This window comes from Archocentrus centrarchus, unplaced genomic scaffold (assembly GCF_007364275.1).
Source record: "Archocentrus centrarchus isolate MPI-CPG fArcCen1 unplaced genomic scaffold, fArcCen1 scaffold_24_ctg1, whole genome shotgun sequence".
NCBI lineage: Eukaryota > Metazoa > Chordata > Actinopteri > Cichliformes > Cichlidae > Archocentrus > Archocentrus centrarchus.
This window is the reverse complement of record NW_022060254.1, coordinates 5686838-5709327: the sequence shown is the minus strand read 5'-3', so window position 1 is coordinate 5709327 and position 22490 is coordinate 5686838. Positions and strand designations below refer to the sequence as shown.

The window sequence follows — 22490 nt, the reverse complement described above, 5'->3', positions numbered from 1 at the left end:
TCAACACTTGGAGCAACGTTCCCACTAGCCTCCTGGAAACACTGGCATCAAGCATGCCTAAACGATTGTTTGAAGTGATCAACAAGAATGGTGGAGCTACTCTTATTGAGTCATTTTTTTGACACTTTGATTTCTTTTTTGACGGGGTTTTCGGGTTATATTGAGCTATGGTCTTAAACTTTTGATCAGCTGAAAAAAATCATGCTTGAGTGTAAATGCAGTTTTCAATAAATTCTCTGCTCAAAAGTTTTCGTCTCTTGCGCCGATTTCTTCTTTTAGCATTGTGAAGCTCTACTTAGAACCTTCTTAAGATCCAATAGGGCAAAATTTAACTGGTCTTAAAATTTTGATCAGGAGTGTATATATATATATATATATATATATATATATATATATATATATATATATATATATATTAGGGGTGGGACTCGATTAAAAAAATTAATCGAATTAATTACAAGCTTTGTAATTAATTAATCGAAATTAATCGCGTTTTAATCGCATTTCAATATTTGACATGAGAAATATTAATTTAAGTTTAGTTGATGAATAAATCAATATACGTAAGCTTAAACTTCAAAATTTAGTTTATTTTCCCACCAGTCTACCACACAGACCAATGAAGGGTGGAAGTGCTCCTGTGATAAGCAAACTCCTGAAATTAAAGTTAAGCATCATAACTGGATAGTTTTATTCAACATTAATGTCTCACTTGTTATAGTTGGACATTGGACATTGTGCGTCGATATAATCTGTATGCCAGGAACTAAAATTTTTAACGCGTTAATTTCCCCATAATTAATTAATCGAAATTAACGCGTTAAAGTCCCACCCCTAATATATATATATATATATATATATCTTCTAGATAAATAAATTAAAATATGTTGGTTACAACTGTTGGGAGGGGTAGACCACTACTGAGTACTGGTGACCACTGGTGAGTACTTGACTTGCATTTGTATGACTTACAGCATAGGTGTCATTTTGGCCCGCAGTGTAATTATATTTGGCCCGTGAAGCCATACCAAATGACAATTGGAGCTGGCCTGCCAGTATTATAGCCTACTGCGCATGTACTGGTAATACTACAAATCCCAGAATGCTCTGCTGGTGTTTTGGCACAAAAATCATGACAGGACCCATAAACGCCCTCTCCTCTGTTGACAGTAGTTATAACAACCTTATGCTAATATTGGCACCATGCTCCCCTCCAAAAAATTGCAAAAAGAAAGGCAGAAAATAGGAGCTTTTTAGGCAGGTAGGAGGCAGAATATCTGTTTAGCCTAATACCATAATTGCCTAAGTCGATCCTGAGGATTTCTTCCGCTCAGAGCCTGAGCCCAGACATTGAGGAATTAGCATCCAAGAAGAGATGCCAGGTATCTGGCTTGGACACATCAGTGTGTAGCAAACTGAGCTATAATAAACATTTTCTTTATGCACTTTTTCTTGCTACTCCATGACATAGGCTTAAATGGTTTCATGTTCATTGAAGGATATTATTATTAGTTAATTAGTTTATTATTATTTTATTTTTCCATTTGTTATTAGCCTGTGGAAAAAGGTTACTGTTGAAATTTAATTCAGAAGGCTGCAAATAAAAAGAGGCATACGATTTTTATTTATTTTTTATTTATCTATTTGAATTTCGATTTTGCATGTGTGCAATATTAAGTTATATACTGTATAGTATTAAGCTTTGCTTGTTCCATATTCAGTTTTTAAGCAAAACTAGTTAAGGTTCATATGAAAAGGTTCATTGTTATATCCGGAGGAAGATTTCTTTCAATAAATATCAATGTTGGCCCGTGACTTTGTCCCAGTTTTGAATTTTGGCCCACTGTGTATTTGAGTTTGACACCCCTGACTTACAGAAACCTCCTTTACATATGAAAGCCTGCCCTAGACCTGATGAGAGGGGGTTGATGGGGTAACACTGACACAGAAAGTCCAAGGCAGTTCCCTACAGTTTTCTTTTCTGACAAAAGCCTCCTGCTGACAGCCCTAAATCTTAAGGCACGCGTCAATATTTCATGCTAGTAACTGTCGAAAAAAACAACTTTTCATGCAGTGTTTGTTTCTCTGCAACTCCATCCTGCTCTCTGACGGAGACAGTCGCATTCTATCTCTCTCTCCTTCCTTCCTGCCCTCCCCATCTTCCCTGCTTGCTGCTTGCTGTAAGTGCCTCTCTCACACATTGACCGAAGCAACATGGATCTGGCAAACTGGGCCCTTACCAATGATTGAATTTTCTCCACTATGAGATCGGGGAAAGGGGAGCCCGCTTGTCGGATACGTCACTGACTTGTGGTGCACGTGGAGACCTGTGTGTCTCTCAACGCTGTCGGTTAAGGACGTGGAAAACGTATACATGTTCAGCTTTTTGGTAACAGGATCTCTTCTGTTTGGGCTTGGAGGATACCTGATTTACCGGGAAATTAAAAAAATCTGGGCAGCAGTTCAACATCTGTCGAGGCTGCACAACCAGATGGATGGGCTATGCAGAACCGTTCAGACTCAAACTCAGAGCCTGTTGGACCTGAGCCACAAGCTGGATGTGTAGTCCAGCTGAGAACGTGCTCGTAGGTGAAAGGGATTAGATCTGGAGATAACGTACGGGTCTGCACAGCGAGGACAGTAACTGAACAATTTGGATTATTTGATTTACTGAGTGGGTTCCTCAGTGAACTGAAGGCTGCTGAGAAAAATAACAAGCAGCCTGTTCCAAAACAACATCTGCATTATCAGGAATTTGGCTCCCTAACCGGCCTTGAGGCTGGTAATCATATCTCTCCAGGACAATGCGTGACAGATGCTCTTCCCCACAGCCCTCTCTGTGATTTGTGTGAACTGGTTCTGGGGTACCACAACCGCTGACTTACGTCCATCACTATCAGGGAACTGTTCTGGCTAGTAGCTGGGATCCAGCTCCATAATGCCCTGACCCTCTCGTCTCTGTTTGTACCCCCACCCCCCCACCCCCACCCAACCATATTGCTATCCTGGCTTTGAATATGCTATGTATTTTGCTAAGGTGTTTTTTTTTTGGACCCTGGAATGGTGCTCATATATTCTTACAGTACAAGATTAATTTCTTTGAACCTATCCTATTGTGTGTTTTTTTTTAATCCTTGGATTGATTGAGCTGGCGGCACCCTTAGTGGCAGCGGCCAAAGACACCCATCTCCCCTGTATGTTAGTCTTGTCTGGATGGCTGTTCTGAACGTATTTCATTGTATTTATAATGATTAATTTCGTTATTTGTATAATGACAATAAAGTTCTCTTGTATCTTTTTGCTAGCTTGTAGGTTGGCTGGGATCATTCTCACTAAGCATCAGGCAGCACACACATCAATAACCTTTCAGAATCCCTACAGTTACTGGAAGCTTTGATTTCACATGGAGTGTGAATGCAGAACCACTGTGTTGTGTGCTGGTGAGTGTCACCTGGGTCCAGCATGTTAACATTTTTGGGAGAGTATATATATTCTCACAAGATTGTCGGGAGCCGGTTAAGTGATGTTTTTGGAAAAAGGCAGCAGAATAAAGATTAAGATTAAGATTAAGATAGTGTTTATTTGTCACATGCACAGTTATACACAGTACAATGCACAGTGAAATGTATTTTGTACCTGCAACCATATATACACACACATATAAATAAGAAGAATAAAAATTAAAAAAAAAGTAATTCACACTATACACTATACTCTATATACTATACACTATACACACTTTTATAAATTATAAAAGCCCTGTTTTCGGAGTTTACACAGTAGCAAAGGCTGGTTACCAATTACAGAGTACCGCCGGAGATTGATGAAGCCAGGCCATAAGAGTGCTGGAAAAATTAGGTTAACATTTGGACACTTGTCACTGATTTGGATAAGGAGAAACAGGCACTCGTTGTGGCACTGGGGCTCGAAGGGAGAGCCAGAGAGATTGCACTGGAAATACCCGTGGGTAATCTGAACAAAGATGATGGTATGGGAACCTTGTTTGCTAAATTGGATGTGGTATTTTTAAGAGAAGAAAAAGACCAAGCTTATGAAGTATACTCCTATTCTGTCTTGATATCCAAAGACAGTACAATGTCCATGGCAGACTTCATCATCATAAATTTTGAGCAACGTTACAACCCCGAGGGACACGGTCGAATGCCTTCTCCAAGTCCACAAAGCACATGTAGACTGTTTGGGCAAACTCCCACGCACACTCGAATATCCTGGAGAGGATAAAGAGCTGGTCCAGCGTTCCGCGACCAGGACGAAACCCGCATTGTTCCTCCTGAATCCGAGGTTCGACTAACGGACGGACCCTCCTTTCCAGCACCCTGGCATAGACCTTACCGGGGAGGCTGAGGAGTGTGATCCCCCGAAAGTTGGAGCACACCCTCCGGTCTCCCTTCTTAAAGATGGGGACCACCACCCCGGTCTGCCAATCCAATGGCACTGCCCCAGATCTACACGCGATGTTGCAGAGGCGTGTCAACCAAGACAGCCCTACAACATCCAGAGCCTTCAGGAACTCAGGGCGAATCTCATCCACCCCAGGGGCCCTGCCACCAAGGAGTTGTTTAACTGCCTCAGTGACCTTACCCCCAGTGATGGTCAAGTCATTTCCCTCATCCCCAGACTCTGCTTCCACTACAGAAGGCGTGTCAGTGGGATTCAGAAGGTCCTCGAAGTATTCCTTCCACCGTCCGACTATAGCCTCAGTTGAAGTCAGCAGCACCCCACCCGCACTATAAACCGTGTGAGTGGAGCACTGCTTTCCCCTCCTGAGTTGCCTGACGGTTTACCAGAATCGCTTCAATGCCGTCTGAAAGTCTTTTTCCATAGCCTCACCGAACTCCTCCCACACCCGAGTTTTTGCTTTGGCCACTACCCGAGCTGCATTCCGCTTGGCCTGTCGATACCTGTCAGCTGCCTCCGGAGTCCCACAGGCTAACCAAGCCCGATAGGACTCTTTCTTCAGCTTGATGGCTCCCTTCACCTCCGGTGACCACCATGTGGTTCGGGGGTTACCACCACGACAGGCACCAACCACCTTGCAGCCACAGCTCTGAGCAGCAGCCTCAACAATGGAGGTGCGGAACATGGTCCATTCGGACTCAATGTCCTCAGCCTCCCTCGGAATGCTGTCGAAGTTCTGCCGGAGGTGGGAGTTGAAGATCTCCCGGACTGGGGCTTCTGCCAGGCGTTCCCAGCGCACCCTCACAATATGTTTAGGTGTGCCAGGTCTGTCCAGCATCTTCCCCCGCCACCTGATCCAACTCACCACCAGGTGGTGATCAGTTGACAGCTCAGCTCCTCTCTTCACCCGAGTGTCCAGAACATACGGCCGCAGATCTGATGATACGATTACAAAATCGATCATCGACCTGCGACCTAGGGTGTCCTGGTGCCATGTGCACTTATGGACATCCTTATGTTCAAACACGGTGCTTGTTATGGACAAACTGTGGTTTGCACAGAAGTCCAATAACAAAACACCATTCGGGTTCAGATCGGGCAGGCCGTTCCTCCCAATCACACCCCTCCAGGTCTCACTGTCATTGCCCACATGGGCGTTGAAGTCTCCCAGCAAGACTATGGAGTCACCAGATGGAGCACTCTCCAGCACCCCACCCAGCGACTCCAAAAAGGGTGTATGGAGTAATGCAACATCACTTTGTTCACAAAGATAGGAAGATCTCAGAGTCCATTTCTAACTGAATCACTGGGATCAGCTATCATTGATACTGCTTGCTCCCGTATTGTTTGTCAATTTGGCTTTGGCTTAGGTCTTTCATGTAACTATCTACTTTTCACCACAAACTACTGCAAACAGAAGCTCCTAGCTGGAGACCTTTAAGATTTGGAGTTGGTCAGGTGGTACACTCCAACAGAAAAGGGAAACATCCTGCCAAGATCAGGCAAACAAAGTGCCACATTGAAACTGACGTGGTTTTGGCTGATATTCCCTTATTACTGAGCAAAAGGTCTTTAAAGATAGCAGAAACTGTTTCAGACATGAAGAATGACAGAGTTGTCATGTTCAAACAACAAGTTCAACTTGAGCTCACTAGTTCAGGACGCTATTGTGTGGATATTAGAGATGAAAATGTAAAAGTGGATGCCAAAGGAAAGTGAAGCCCTTGTCGTCACAGCAGAGATGTCTACAAAAGAGAAGCGTAAAGTTCTCCTTCACAAGCAGTTTGGCCACGCCTCCGCAGAATGGCAGCAGAGACTCAGTCATAGCTCTGGAAATACTGACAAAGACTGTCCAGTGCTCTTGCAGGAGATCATTCGTGACTGTGAGATATCTCAGAGGTACGGCAGGACAAAGCCCAAGCCAGCTGTTGGTTTGCCTTTGGCCTCAGAGTACAATGAGATGTGGCAAAGGATCTACACGAGTTGGAATCTGGCGTATGGTACCTGCAGATCATGGAACATTTTACAAGGTTTAGCGCTGTGAGGACCAAGAAACCAAGAAACTCTCTGAGATAGTCAACTTCTTCATTCACTCGTGGATAAGTGTTTATGGTGCCCCGAAATGGATCTACACCAGGGCTCTTCAACTCCAGGCATCAAGAGCCCCTGTCCTGCAGGTTTTAGATGTGTCCCCTGATTCAACATACCTGAAGGGAAATGGGTGTGTTTGATAAACCACCTGCTCGAGAGGACACTTCTACTAGTGCTAGAGTAGGACAGCACCTGGCAGCATTACATGCTTCCAGAAGAGTTTTCACAGAGGTAGAATGCTCAAACAGAATAAAAGGAGCTTTGTGCAGTCAGCTGAGACATACCGATGAAGAGTATGAGACAGGATACAAGGTGTACTATAAGAGAGCAGAAAGTACAGAGTGGAAGGGCCTGATGTAGTTATTGGTCAGGACAGAGTTGTAGTTTTTGTGAGACATGGTGGGATTCTTGTCCGAGTACATCAGTCCAGGTTAAACAAAGTGAATGTACAGGATGAGAATAAAACAGTCCTGTCCAATGTTCCTGAAAAAGGACAAAGTAAGTGAAGACATGGTTCACACTGAGGTGTCAGAGACCTCAGACGATGAAATGAGTGTTAGTGGAGAACAACAAATTACTGACAATACAGAGACAGACGAGAGAAATGTCAGACAGACTAATGAGGCACACAGTGAAAAAGAGAATGATGCAACTAATACTCAGAGTCCTTCAGAGGTCAAGCTGCAAACAGGTCAGTTACATTTACTAAAAGAGATAATAATAATAATAAAAGAGATAAACACACTGCCAGAGTTGTAGGCAGAGCAGGAAAAGCCAAGAGATTGAGAACTGGAAAAATAATAATGTCCCTACGTGTGTGCGAAGTGTTGTTTGACTGAGTGGGAGGAGGAGATACATATGACTGAGAGGTAGAAGACTACCCCAGAGGGAGAGAGCCAGCTAAATACTGTTTCACTAAACACCCCATCCCAAAAAGGATGTTTCTAATTTTAGAAATATTGCACAAATGCAACAAAGCGGTCCTACATATTTGTTTAATATGTGCATTGAAGGACATATCCTGATCAAAAATGACTCCAAGATTTCCCACAGTGTTACTGCAGGCCAAAGTAATGCCATCCAGAGTAAGTATCTGGTTAGACACCATGTTTCTAAGATTTGTGGGGCCGAGTACAAGAACTTCAGTTTCATTAGCGCCACTGATAACAACAGACAACAGTGGAGCTAATAAAATTCATGCAATACCATCTGGTTTCGATACACTGTCCAGCCGGCATACATCAAATTTTCACTAATATGATACATGACTGCCAGGAGCGGATCTAGAAAAATATTTATGGAGTGGTGAGAGGGGGGTGGGAATTTTTGAGGTCTTGCATTTGAGGTTTCATGTGAAACAGTTCAAGTTAGGAATAATTGACCATACAATCTGATCTCAATAGGAGATAGAAGTATGGTAACACTACTGTAGGTGGGGGATTATCAAGGAAAGGCATTAAGGTAAGACACGGGTGATGAGTGGCAGATTTGTGAGAGGGAAAGCAAACAGTTTGACTGTCAGAGTGCCAACACTACAGGCAGCATTTGTACAAGAACAAACCGTCCAAAGAAAAACTTAGTCATGAACATCAATGAACTGAGCTGTACTCAAGTGAACATAAATACAGTGTGGAAATAAATGGGTCATGGCACTCAAACAAGGTTTACTCAGAAGACACATTCTCCCCATTTGTCCCTCAGTAGCTTGAACAGATTTATACTATATATACAAAAGAAGAGACATTAAAACAACAACAACAATGAGAACAACACTATAAAACCTGAATGCAGCAATTTACATGTTGTTCAGCAAAATGCTTCATGAATTTATCTAGGTCTAATGCTTTTGTGCATTTTGATTCAATGCTGAGTACAGCCAAACTCGATAGTCTCTTTTCTGTCATAGTAGACTGCAAATAAGTCTTTATGAGCCTGAGAGATGAAAAATGTTCACAGGATGCACTGCTCACAGGTAAAACAGCCAGTATTTTACACAACTCATAAAAAACATCCTGGTATGAGTCCAAAAACTGAGTGAACTCAATAGAGTGGTAGGACTCTCCTTTCGTCCCTTTTTCTGTCTAGTACTCTTCTTGTCTGAGGTAACTCATGTTTGAGGTCCTCAATGTTTGAATCATGAGATTCAGCCAATAACAAAACAGACTCCTCTCTCAAAAAATTTGGACTTGATGGATTTAGTGCCTGGACACCCTGCGTAATGTTATTATTTGTGTTATAAAATCTTCCTATTTCTCCAATCATGTGATACAAAACTGGATAGTACACAGGGACACAAAAGTGTGTTTGCTCTCTGGAACGACATGCTGTCTCAAGCTGGAGTGGATGGCAGTATCCTGAAGCAACTTTGCTGTCTGTCCTGGCCTCTTTGGTTTTCACTGAGTTGCATCAATGTTACTTTACTGACATAAATCCTCAAAAGAGGCTTGACTCCAGTACTGGAACAGTATTTCTGTAAGTGCTTCAATAAGTTCAACAGCCTTAGTATAGTCCACTGTTTTAGATTGGAGTATGTCTGATAAAAATTTGGAGTCACTCAGAACCTTTCTGAACAGAACAAGAGATCAGGCCAAATTCAGATCAATTTGAGCCAGTTTCCCTTTGCTTCAACAGCTCTTCTCTTCAAGCACCTGTACTATTGCAGGCAACCTGTCCAGTTCCTTTGGTACACCATCAAACATCTCCCACTGCACTGCCAACTATTTGTTGTGTACATAAGACTCAGATTCTAACCAGGGATGAGATTTGTACCGGTCACTGCGGACGCTTCTCCCTCGAGGGTCTAAGGGAAACTCGTTCACATTGGCTGCACTGGCACCTCACACTTGGACTTGGATATGTCTAGAAGATGGAGGGGATGAAAACATTCAAACTGCATTACATCTAAACTAATTATACTGTATAACAGCTAGTAAAAACATAATTCATTTGGATCATCATTGATTAGTTATAACCATCAGACTGTGTTAACACAAACTAACATTTTAGCCTGGGAGAGTATTTTTAGGTTAATTTGTTTAATTCTGGTATTTAACCTGAGCAATGAATGTAAAATACATGAGTACACAAAATATTAAAACTCTGTTGCTCTCTCATCACACTTTCACTCTTACAAGTATACCAAATTATTGATATGAATAATAATTTAGCCGCTTGCATTATCACTAAAACCCCCTCAATCACTCCAGTCCTACAACAGCTCCACTGGATCCCATTTAAATTCAAAATTCATTTCAAAATCCTCCTGTACACGTTCAAGGTCATCCAGAACCTGGCCCCTCCCTATCTACCTGATCTTCGTCTCATCGCCTCCTCCTCCTGCTTCCTTCGTTCTTCTTCTTCCATCTCCCTTACTGTACCCCTGCCTGCCTCAGCACCCTGGGGAACAGAGCTTTTTACCTCTTTCATCCTGTGTCTCCTTTCCTTTTGACTCGTGACTCCCTCGCTTCACACCACTCAGTTTTCCAAACAAATCAGTCTCTTGCCACTCTGATGTAATCTCATGCTGCGCATTCAGACTTTGGAGATTTGTGCTCATAAGTGTCAAATTGGCCATAACTTTTCTTTTCATTTGTTACTGCCAACTGTGGTGGCAGCAGGGGGTGGCAAGGCTTTATTGCTGTTTCTTGCCTATGCCACCCCAGTAGATCCACCCTGATTACTGCAGAATCAACACAACAGAAAGGGTTTCCAATGAGCTCAGCATGGCACATGTGCAGCAGTAATATTGTTCCAAATGTTCTCACATTGAGCTGTGATGAAGTGAGTGTGACAGAAACACTCAGACTGTGTTTCTCTGCTTCATCAAGTCCAATCTGCTCCTCACAGACTGAATAAAGTCCTGTCCCACTAACAGCAGCTCCAACAGTCTGTTCACTGCTTTCTTCCTGTCAGTCTTCATCTTTCTGCTGCGTCTCCTCTTCACACTGAACACTTTCTATCTAACAGTGAGCTCCCAGTGAAGCAGCAACATTCAGCCTGTTAGAGGCAACACAAATGTCTCCATCCAAGCTCATGTTGTGTTTGTTCTCCTCTCAGTCCCCCAGGTGGAGGTGGATTCAGGGGTGGAGTCTGTCCAGCTGCCCTTAAAAGCCACAGTTCACCTGCCTGAAGATGCTAAAGTGGAGTGGAGGGACAGAGACAACAGGAAAGTCCACGTGTATCAGAACGGCTCTGACCAGCCTGAAGAACAGGACGACTTTTACAGAGACCGAACAAGGATGAATGAAGACCTGCTGAAAACTGGAGACTTCAGTCTGACCCTGAAACACCCCAGAGATGGAGACACAAACACCTACACCTGCACCGTCTACAGCAGGGAGGGAAACATCCTGATGAGGAAACAAGTGGATCTGAAAGTCAAAGGTCAGTGCTGTAGGTACAGGTCAGAGGTCAAAGAAGATGATCAAAAATGGAGTTTAGATTATCATAAATCCAAACTAAAATCCTGTGCAGGATTTTAATTTGCATCAAATCACTAGTTGAGTCCAAATCAGTCTAAATGTATAAAAACCAAGAGTTTGAAAGCTGCTGAGATCATTCAACCTCTTTGACCTTCATTTGGATGGTGTCAAAGGTCAGGGTCAGGGGGAAAAGCAATGCAAGGACATTATTTCTCTAGTCGGCATTTTCTGTATTTAACAGCTGTGCACATGATATAATCAATAACAGAGGCATGGCACCTAATCAGCACCCCCTCTTCCTCTCCCTGCATCCCCACCACCACCACCGACTGAGTCAGTTACCATAGTAACAGACTCTGTGACCCTAACCTGGCAGGTTTTATCCAACAACCTCTGAGTATCTCTCTGACTCCGCCCCTCCTGCTGCACCTGACCCACCTGTCTGACACTCCCATTCATTTCCTCCTTCATAAAGTGGCTGTCAGAGCATCAGAGGAGCGAATTCATCTGCAGACGTTTGTGTTTCTACAAGCTCTGAAATCCCAGTTAGACGTTAGTTTGTTATTTTGTAACATGAAGCTTTTACAGTCGTCGTAAGGACGGAGACAGCGATGATGTCACGCATTTATAATGAGGCAGCTGCAGCTGTCAGACTGTCAGTCAGTTCCTCTGAAACATTTACTGTAGTTACTGTAGCATCACTGTTACATCACACTGATCTGGATGGAGCTGCTGACACAGAACACACTGATCAGTGATCAATGATCGATCATTGGTCGTGTTGTAAAAGCTCACTGATGGAAAAATGTCTGATCCTTGAGATGATGGGAATATTTGAGTGAAGATGAGGCTGAAATGATTTGAAGACTTGAAAACTGAACTAAATGGATTTAAAGTAACTTAAATGATGTCATTTTGACATTTCTGCAGTCTGAAATTCAGAGTATGAATCTCCACATATTTTCACTGAAAATCACCTAAATCATTGATCATCGGCTCTATAACGGATCAGCAAACTGTGTCCGAGTCCACCTGCACAGCAGGAGGATCCAAACGGATCAGGATCAGGGATTCAGACCGGATAAGGTCCAGATCCAGTTCAGGCTCCAGTTATTTTGCAGCTCATCCAGTCTGGATCCGTTCATAATGGATTCATTTTCCCGACACGATCTGCATTCTTTAATTAAAATGTCTCATCCTCCCAAAATGTACTGAAATATTTAAAACCTATGAAGCTGAGGCATTCATTATAACATGAAACTGTGACTGACCTCTGACCTTTAACAGTGACTCAGTGAAACATCTCTGCTGTGGCTGTCAGAGAGCCGTCATCTATCAGTGAAGCTGATCTCAGATCAGATTAAAATGGTTAAACTGGAAACATTAAAGTAGTTTTTCTGTAAATCTCTTTTTTATCCAGTAACAGCAGAAATAAAGAAATTCTCCATTAAAACAATGAATAAAGTGAGGCTGATATTCCATCAATAGATTCCATTTTTACTGTACAATTATTTAAACAAATAACCATAAACTGAACTGTCATAAACTGCAGCAGAAACAGTTTTTATTAAATAAACTGACCTGAGGTCAGCTCTGCTGCTGTCTCAGTCTCTAACAGGTCGGTCAGTAAACTCAGTCTGAGCTGTTTCTCCACAGTTTTATCTTCACTTTCTGTCTCCTGCAGTTTGTCCGTCAGGCTGAATAATTAGATTTTATAAATCAAATGTAAAATTAGGATTCAGCTTCAGCAGAGATTCAAGTTGTGTAAATGATGACAGCAGACATTATAAAGAAATGATATATTTGATAATAAACTTTTATTCTGTCTGTGATGCTGTCACAGTGGGTCAGGCTGATTAAAGTGACTCGTCATGCTCCACACTGACACATGTGATCCTCCATCATCTGATTAAAATGGAGGCTCCGCCCTTTATTTACCCGTTGCCATGGTGGATCCTGGTATCTGAGCTCCAGTGATGATGGCTTTCTTGACCTGACTGATCAGCTGTTCTGGAACAGCTGACCAGTCAGCTGTTCAGGAACAGGAAACTCAGAGTTTGTTTTAAACTCAGAGTTTGTTAAACCTGCTTCCTGGAGTGTGTTCCAGATCAGAGGTTGTGTAATGTTCTAATGGCTCAAGGGTAGAAACTGTTTCTCTGCCTGTAGGAGGCGCCACTCCATCACTTCATTCTGTGCACAACAAGTCACATGATGCTGCTCTGTGAGCATCAATCACACTTTGCACAGCTCATGTTGTGTTTGTTGTCCTCTCAGTCTGTCAGGTGGAGGTGGAGGAGGGGGTGGAGTCTGTTCAGCTGCCCTTCAGAACCACAGAAAACCTGCCTGAAGATGCTAAAGTGGTGTGCTGGGACAGTTCAAATAGGACAGTCTACATTTATCAGAATGGCTCTGACCAGCCTGATGAACAGGACCAGTTTTACAGAGACAGAGTGAAGATGAATGAAGACCTGCTGAGAACTGGAGACCTCAGTCTGACCCTGGATCAGCCCACAGAGAGAGACAGTGGAGAATACAGATGTGCAGTCTGGAATCACGGATCCATCATCAGATCCAAAACAGTGCTGCTGAAAGTCAAGGGTAGGTGTGTGTGTGTGTGTGTGTGTGTGTGTGTGTGTGTGTGTGTGTGTGTGTGTGTGTGTGTGTGTGTGTGTGTGTGTGTGTGTGTGTGTCTCTGACTGTCTTGTGTCTCCTCTGCAGGGAGAGCTCAGGTCCAGGATCAAACAGGGATCATCAGGAACAGAAGCAGCTCCATTGATCCGACTCCTCTGATGGCTGATCAATCAGTTTGATCTGTTTGTTCTTTGATTATTGATCAGTGATGTCAGAGTGAAGTCAGTGTGATGTTGTTGTTGTGTGTTTGAGCCTTTTAGGACTTTATCTGATCACATGACCAGAGGGCTGTACTGTGATGTCACATTAATGAGTTCTCAGTTTTCAGGAAGCTGTCACTCTTTTTACTTGTTACATCACCATGGTAACTGACTGAAACAGTGCATCTTTGTTGCTTATTCATATGGTTTATTTTTTATTTTATTTACATGTTTGAAATAAAGCAATCAATCAGTAATACACCATGATGGTCATAAAGGAGCACTGCACCTGCTCCACTTTGAAGGTCAAAGGTCAAAGAAATCTTTATTATCCTCAGGGGAGCAAATAGTGTTGGAGACAGAGAGCGGACGACAGAATCATCATCAGATTTCAGTATGTGCCCTGCGTGCTGCTCCAACAACCATTTATGTACGAAACAAATAACAGAGTTGATAAACCAACATCCAGTGGATGATATAAGAGCATCTGATAAACATCACTGAGCCTCACACGTTGTGACCTGTTTGTTAAAAAGTCCAGCAGCAACATTTCAGTCTGGGACTGATGTGATGGGTCTCCAGCCTCTGAGCTAAAATATGAGGCTGGATACAATAAAGCAGATGAAAAGTCAAAGTTCCACCAAGGTCTTAGCACCCTCCATATGTAGTAAGGTGCTGATAGGCAGCGCATTAAGATAATTACACTTGCTAAGATTTCTTTATTCTAAAGACTCGATATTTTGTGTAATTTAGAGGAATCTTACCAAGTGTACAGTGTTAATTTTGACAGCAAGTTTTGATTTAGTTTTAGTCATAATTTAGTATCTGAATAGTTTTATTTTCAGTTGATGAAATTATGGTAAGAATATATTCGACTAAATCTACAGTTGATTCAGTCGACTAAAATATAAAGGGTGTAAAATGTAAATGCTTTTTCTTCAGTTCCCTTGAATTAGTCATTATACACACAAAATTAAACATTTATTAAAGTTATGGAATATTATTAATAATATTAACATTAGCGTTTCACCTGCTTCCCACACACCTGATCATTAACACCACCTTACTGAGATAATCCAGCGTTTTACAGCAGGACGCTCTGAAAGGTACAGGGCAGTGTTCAGGACTAAGATTATAAAGGCTAATCCACCGCGGGGTGGAGATTTTCTCTAAACACAAACTGGGAAAAACACTTTACCCTGCATGACATTAAAATGCTGACCTTTGCATGGAGATCTGGGTGACTGCTTTGCAGATGTCGTTTAAGGTTTGTCGTGTTTTTACCCGAGATAGTCGCTCCACATGGTTTACACATCGTTTTGTTTGTCACAACGTCAAAGGACAAATGTGTCCAAACATCGGCTCTTCTCTTTCTCCCTGCTGACATTGTTTACATCACTTAGTTCTATCGGAAGGAACGACCAATCACAGACTAGTTTGGCATTCCCGGGTTTGGAGCAAATTTGTGCATCTATGCGTTTGATTGGATGTTTTCCTAACTTGTACCGCCCTGTCACAAAATTAAATCAGTTCTGATTGGATGTCGTCCCTGCCAAGCATTTTCATCTCGTTTTCATTCATTGACGAAAGTGTCAGTTAATTTTGTCATCGTTTTTATCCTTTAAGGTAGTTTTTATTTAGTTATCGTCAGAGGTGGGAAGTAACGAAGTACAAATACTTCGTTATTGTACTTAAGTAGATTTTTTAGGTATCTGTACTTTACTTGAGTATTTATTTTTCTGAGTACTTTTTACTTTTACTCCCTACATTTTTACACAAGTATCTGTACTTTCTACTTCTTACATTTTCAAAACAGACTCGTTACTTTTTAACACGTCAGGGAGAAGTTTGCGTTTCCGGTCAGTGCGCCGTCAGTCATCAAGCGATCTGAGCCTAAACGGAGGAATAATAACATATAAGAGACAATCGTACTGCGTATCCTCCATCACCGGCTTATCGGGTACAAAGGGATTAAATACACAAACCCATGTAATTAATGTCTCATTTATAGCGCTATAATCAGGGGTTACAGCGGGCCGGACCGAATCCGTAAGTTATGCTCGCAGGACATAAACAGCTTAGCTAGCGCTACTGAAGAGGAGCGAGCATGAAGGGAGTAACGTGTGGCAGGTAAATGCAACGTTTTTAAATGCTCAACAAATATCAGCAAACACACAAAGTGTGTGCAGTTTGTCACACAGTGTGTCTGCTAGCTAAAAGAAGAGCTGCTGTATTTCAGGGAGAGCAAAGAGAGAGAAGTTCACTCAGAGATGGAGAAAGAGGACAGGAGAGGAAGAAGAGAGGTTAGATTTAAAGGTAAGGACTGGAAAACAAACTGAAGTATGCTGACTTTGTGTTATTCAAAGATTCTATGAAAATACTGCAGTTTAGTGTGTAATAAACAGGTTATCTTGTTGTACTGTATTTACAGTAAAGCTCTGTGTTGAACTGGAGCACAGTGTTTGTGTTCATGGTCAGAGTTACAGGTTACATCAGTGCAGCAGAGATGAGTTTGAATCAAAGCTGCTGATGCTGAGATTCATTCACTGAATCCAACATTTCTACAGCCTGTATGCTGTCAGTGTAGGGGATGGAGATCAGCTCAGATAGCTGTGAAATACTGGGTTACATCTTTGTGAGTTCAGTTCATCCACACAGAGCAGTAAACCTCAGAGCAGCAGCAGCAGGTCAGCTGATCACAGCCTGCACACCAACATCATTTACTGCAGCTCACGATAGAAAGTTGTGATTCTTCTCCCCATGCAGCTGATCTTAGGGTTCCTCCACCTTATGAATGCCACTGTAACCACTGAGTATCCTCATGTTGGTGTTTAGGTGGAGGCACAGTCACCCTCTACTATGGAGGACACAGAGAACAGAGCTGTGTTTAAATTCACTTTCACAGTTTGTGATTCAAGCTGAGTGCATTCATTAGAATTAAAATTTAGATTGGAATAACGTTTGTGTTCTCATGTATTATTTTATATTATTACAATAATATATAATAAGGTTCAGTTAGCTTTACACAAAAATAGCAGGTAGAAACGTCCTCCAAAGAGCTACTTTTACTTTCTTACTTTGAGTAAATTTCAGAGCCTGTACTTTTTTACTTTTACTTAAGTAAAGAAGTTGAACCAGTACTTCGACTTTTACCAAAGTATTTTTTAACACAAGTACTTGTACTTCTACTTAAGTACAGAATGTTAGTACTTTTGCCACCTCTGGTTATCGTCTCGTTTTCGTCATGAAAAAAAGGGTTGTTGACGAAATTAACACTGCAAGTGTAATTATCTTACTGCGCTGGCAGTTTATTTCACTTTGGGAAGATTCAGACTATAACCAAGAGTAAATGTGTAGTTTTTAGACAAAGCACGTTTAATGATCGTACACATTCAGCTCTTGCTAAGTTTATCACTCTCAAATCAAGATCAAAATTATGTTTTTGGCTTAATATAAGATTATGAGACTTAGTTGTTGTTGCAGTGTAACTGTCTGTGAAGCTGGATTTAAGGAACAAGTGTTTGAAGTTTTTAGAGCACGTGTAGCGCCATCTTGTGCCAGTACAGAACATGACGTCACTGGGTGGGTTGGTTGGTTAACAGACTGAGATTAGTTTATGTTAGCTCAGAAGTGAAGAACCAATAACACACTGCTGCAGCCAGGGGGCGCTTTGTGCTGCCCCCTGGCTGCAGCAGTGGGTTTGTTAAAACTCTCAGTGGCAGTAAGCAGTTCTTCATTGTTGGCTAGCTTCACTTAAACAGGAACCTCCACCTGTTAGCTGTAAAGCAGTTCATTAATGAGGACTGTGCTGAGGAGAGCCTGCAGGGGTCAGGTGACCTGGTGGTTCCCCAGACTGCCAAGCTGGAGTCAGTTTGATTCTTCTTTGTCAGGTCGGTGTACAGACCGAGTGCTGCGATCAGCTGAGCAGATGAAGATGCCATCAGCTTTATTTATGCAATAAAACAGCACATCCAACCAGTTTACATCACCACAGGTTACTAAAGCAACACGCCACAAACATGTCCTACTGTTCCTACAACATCTACATTTTTTTAGTTTGTCTCCACCTTTGAACTTTGTGAGAACCTGTGTTCTTGTGTATCTGTGTGTCCTTCACACTGCAGGTGTGACTGTGAATGAGCACTTTACATATTTGACATATTTTTATGGGGCTGCTCATAAACATGTACTGTGCCTTTGAAAAAAATCCAGATAACCTTCAATCTGATCTGGTCTTCTTCTTCTGTGGTGTTTCTGAGGTGTTCAGAAAAAGCAGGTGGATCAAAGCAGGGTCCCTGCAGCTTCAGCAAACTCACAGTTAGCAACAAGCTAATATGTGCTAATATTAGGTAAGGTTATTACTGTTAACAATGATGAACAAAATCACAAAAACTGAAACTGAAAAAACATTTTCAGTAACTGAAATAAATCAATAATTAAAAAGAAAAAAACTAACTGAGACTGTATTATGTGTTTAACAATCCAAAACAAACTCAATTTAAGGATAAAATGACTGTTTTCATGTTTATTTGAACACGTTGTGGATATGAAATCATTATTTCTGCTCCAGCAGTTGTGGAGAACTTCTCAAGGGGAAAAACCACCAACATCAAAGTGCACCTGAGAATCACACAAACCGCTCTGATCCTACGAGGTCACCTGACCTGCATCTCTCAGAACTGTGACTACAGGTCGGGTCCACGCAGCCCACAATGACTGAGATTAACCTGTTCAGTCCTGGCAAGTCTTCTTGTGTATTTCCAGCTATTTTTCACTGCAGTATTTGAATTTATCAGTGAGAGAATAACAATCAGGACTAATAATCAAAGCATCAATATAAGGACTCACAAATGTCAGCAAATTCCTGGATGGAGACTGCTGAAACTATCAGAATGAAGAAAGTGGAAAAACAGGGACAAATATGTTTGCAGCCAAAAAACCTGAGCACAAAGAGCGAGGACCAAAAAAAGTCCCAGCTGGCACCGCATATAAAACACCAGCACACAACCATAAGGTAATGAACACACACAATCCAGCTACACAAGGATATATGTGGACATGAGGTCGAACACTCCGTAGTTTGTGTACAGAGGTAGCAAAGACCCTGCAAGTCTAATTAGAGCATCTAACCAAGCTAGCTCCAAAACAGAAGCAGCATCAACATCAGGATGCAGCTGGATTTGACCTTTGACTCCTTCAGTTGGTTTTTGTCAAACACCACATGTAGGTGTTATTAATCTGCTGCACTGATGCTGAAGTTTATTGGGAGTTTATTGTTGAGTTTGAGTTTTGGAGTTCATGTTTTTCTTCGTTTCTCCCTGTTGATGTTCATGTGTGTCCTTAATGTTAGACACACACACACATAGTGCTGCTGTCTGTGAACAGTTGGTTGTTGAATACAATTTTTTTAACAGTACATTGAGGTTTTTATTACGCAATAGTCACTCTTACACCTACAAAGTATGAAAAACTTAAACTAAACTAAAACTAAGCATGAACCCAAACCTAAAAACTAATGAAAACGAGCAAAACGGCTCTGAAACTGACTAAAACTAACGGAATAAGAGAATAATTATAATGTAAAATCCAAATTTATTAAAACCTTCATACTGGCTGAGCCGAGGCTTTCTCAACACTGTTAATACACAACAAACAACAATCCTGGATGAGGATTTGAGGCCTGATGAGGAAACTTCAGGTTTTGTGTTTCATGAACGTCGCTCACTTCTTACCCACAGTTACATTCAGTGGTGGCCATGCTGTAAATTTTGGTATTGATCTGAAACAAAGGAACTGCAGGGCCAGTGTTGCTGATAACAGTAACTTTAGATTATGTAGGGGAGAGCAGTGTGTCATGATTTATGAGAGAAATCATCACTTTGCCGAATCTGAACATATTGTAATGACCACTAAATCACTGAGTTTTACAATAAAACACTTGCACAGTTTTATGTACTTTGAAGCTGAGTTTTTAGTTTTAGGAGTCCAGGGCCCTGCACTACAGAGCGAATCCAGCATACCCAGGATATCTTTCATTATCTGGATTGAAGAACCCTCACACTGATCAGGATCAATGATGGAGTTAACCCAGGGTTTGCCCCGCAGGGTCACATGAAAGGGTCGTTTTCAGGTCATATGACTCTTCTTCCACAGAAAATAATCCCTATGAGTGCCATGACTCCTGAGACATTAGCACATAAAATATATAACAAATGCAACTGTAGCAAATCCTTGGTGCACAGGGTGATAAAATAAACATCTTTATTCCAGTTAATTTTATTACTGAGTGCAGTCTGAGTGCTGCTGACCATCAGAGCTCTGAAACTTTAAGCTGCAGCATTTAAACATTTCAGGTTTCTGACCCACAGCCTGATAAAGGAGACACAGACATCGCTGCAGTTTGTCACAAATCAAAGTGAAACTAGTTTGATTAACAGCTGTTCTTGGTGTGTGTCTGTGTTTCCACCAGATCCGAATCTATCACCAAATGAAAACACACACATTCCTGTGACAAGGTGGCACATGGTTTGTGCTCAATTCAGGGTTTTAGTAGGTACGGTTTAATAAGCTGCACATATAAATGTGTTCCCACATCACTTTAGACATACTCAAAAACTGTAATCAGTGAAATTGTGGCTCTTCCAGGTGATTTGAAACTGAATCTCTGTATGAGTTTTTATTCTCTCAGCTGCAGACTCGATCTAAAGATTAAATACAAGAACAATTCAGTCATAGACAGTCAACACTAAGGGTTATTATGTTGAAACATTTTGCATACCTCATTTCTAAGGTATATTTTTCAGTTTCAATGAAATAATTTAAAACCTTTCAGTAGGCTGAATTTAATATTTGACTGTCTGTATATAGCCTATAGGAAATCAGTTTGCTGCAGTAACAGCTAAGATGATGTAGTGTCTGAAACGCCCTGTGAAACTGCATTTATGTTGTCTCCTAAAGGTGTAAGAAAATTCCAGCAAGGGGCCTCTCAGTTTGCGAGCTCATCTTCACTGTTTATCTTTACCAAATACGGAAAGTTGTAAAACTGGGGGTCTCTGAGCCCCTCTAAAAACTGGTAGAAACCAGTCTAGCTGTGACAACATATATACCATATGTTAAAGCCTATATAACGCTGTAAGTTTCTTTGTTCAGTGTGCAGAAGATCATTGGCCTTCTTTCTCACCCAGATGTCTCGAGTGTCTGTATTTTGATATTGTCTTTTTATAATAAATGTTATGTTATTATATAAAGACTGTGTTGACCAAGAATTCCTTCAAACATGGCATCAAGATCAAGAAACCACAATGACCAATAACTCTTTAACACTAACTAATCCAGAAGAACCGGCATGAGTCACGACTGAAATATTACTTTCACTTTTGTTAAAGATCATTTCATTTACTCCTTATATTTCATTTCAAAGTGTATTTTTATAGGATTTATTAATGCATCCTTGACATTTTTTATTCTTTTTAAATTTATTTGTATTATTTTGTTTTTGTTTTATTCTTGCGAATGTTGAAATGTTCTTTTTAATTTTTTTTTTTATTGTAATTGTTTGTTTGTGATGGGCGCCTCGTGGGGAGGACAGACTCTTTATCCATTTACATCATCTTCCAGCCAATCACAGCAATCTACACAGAGAGATCAACAGAAACTATGTGATTTATAATCAGTTATTAATTACTAAATTGAGTGTCATCTCATAACCTTCCCTTTTAAAAAGATCCTGAGTCAGAGCTAGAAGATGATCCTGGTGTCAGGTGGAGGTAGAAAGGAGACCTTTGATCTGACTGAGCAGTCACCTGTGCCACCTGAGCCTTTAGTTTACCCAGAATGCACTTTGTGAAGTTTCCTGCAGTGATGATCAGAAACAGATCAAACATCCAGGGTACCAGTGCTGCTTTCTGCTCCTCTGCATCACAGACATGAAACTGCTGCTGTTCATTCAGACTCTGATAGATCATCATACTGATGCTCACAGCTGCTCACAGAGCAGAAACCAGATTCAGGCTTTGGACTGAGACTTTTGGAGTGGGTGTCAAACTGATCTGGTGTCAGTTTATAACAAGCTTAAATGTGTTTTTGAGCCCTGAAAGTTTCAGATCTCCTGAACTTCTGAGGGAAAGAAACATGATTAAAAAGCTGCTGAGTCCTTTGAGGGCCTGTAAATATTCAGAGGATGAAGGTCAAAGTTATCATGGCTTCATTAAAGAAAATAAAGTTAAGTTATGAGTGTATGTGGGCTCTACCCAAGAAGCACCAATCAAAATGTGATTGGGCCGAGCTGTCCAAGCACAATGACTTTTATAGTTCAGAGGAAATGTTACAGCAGCTCACACAGCCTGACCAATCAGAGTGATTGTTTGGGATCAATTATGAGCACATGCTCAGTGAGAATAACAACCTGCACAGAGCCACAGGAGGCCACAGAAAAGAGGAGACCAGCATCAAATAAATTCAGGTCAGAAAAACTGCAGCCAATAATTCTTTACAGTTCTGAAGTGAAGGTTTGATCCTTTGATGATGAAGCAGGAGACTCAGAGCAGGATCCAGAGGCGTGAACAGAGTGAGTGCTGAATGCTGCTGCAGACGCTGAAACACGTTTCTGAAAGAGCCTGAAAATGACTTTAGAGCTTCATAACTGACCACATGGTGGCGCTGTGAACAAGAGGTTTCTGTAACACGGTAAAAGGAAAGCCTGAAAAAAACACACAGGGTGGTTTATAAT

The 22490-nt window shown here is 41.5% G+C and overlaps 1 protein-coding gene across 1 annotated transcript in view; it reads left to right on the top strand.

Moving 5' to 3' along the window:
• The window catches only part of LOC115775787 (butyrophilin subfamily 3 member A2-like), a 62123-nt gene extending 48416 nt beyond the window's left edge, over positions 1 to 13707 (top strand). Inside the window, exons 6-7 of the mRNA XM_030723322.1 lie at positions 13214 to 13529; positions 13661 to 13707. Coding sequence (XP_030579182.1) covers positions 13214 to 13529; positions 13661 to 13707 — 363 coding nt within the window. The remainder of the gene's footprint in view (positions 1 to 13213; positions 13530 to 13660) is intronic.
• The last annotated feature ends 8783 nt before the right edge of the window (positions 13708 to 22490 follow it).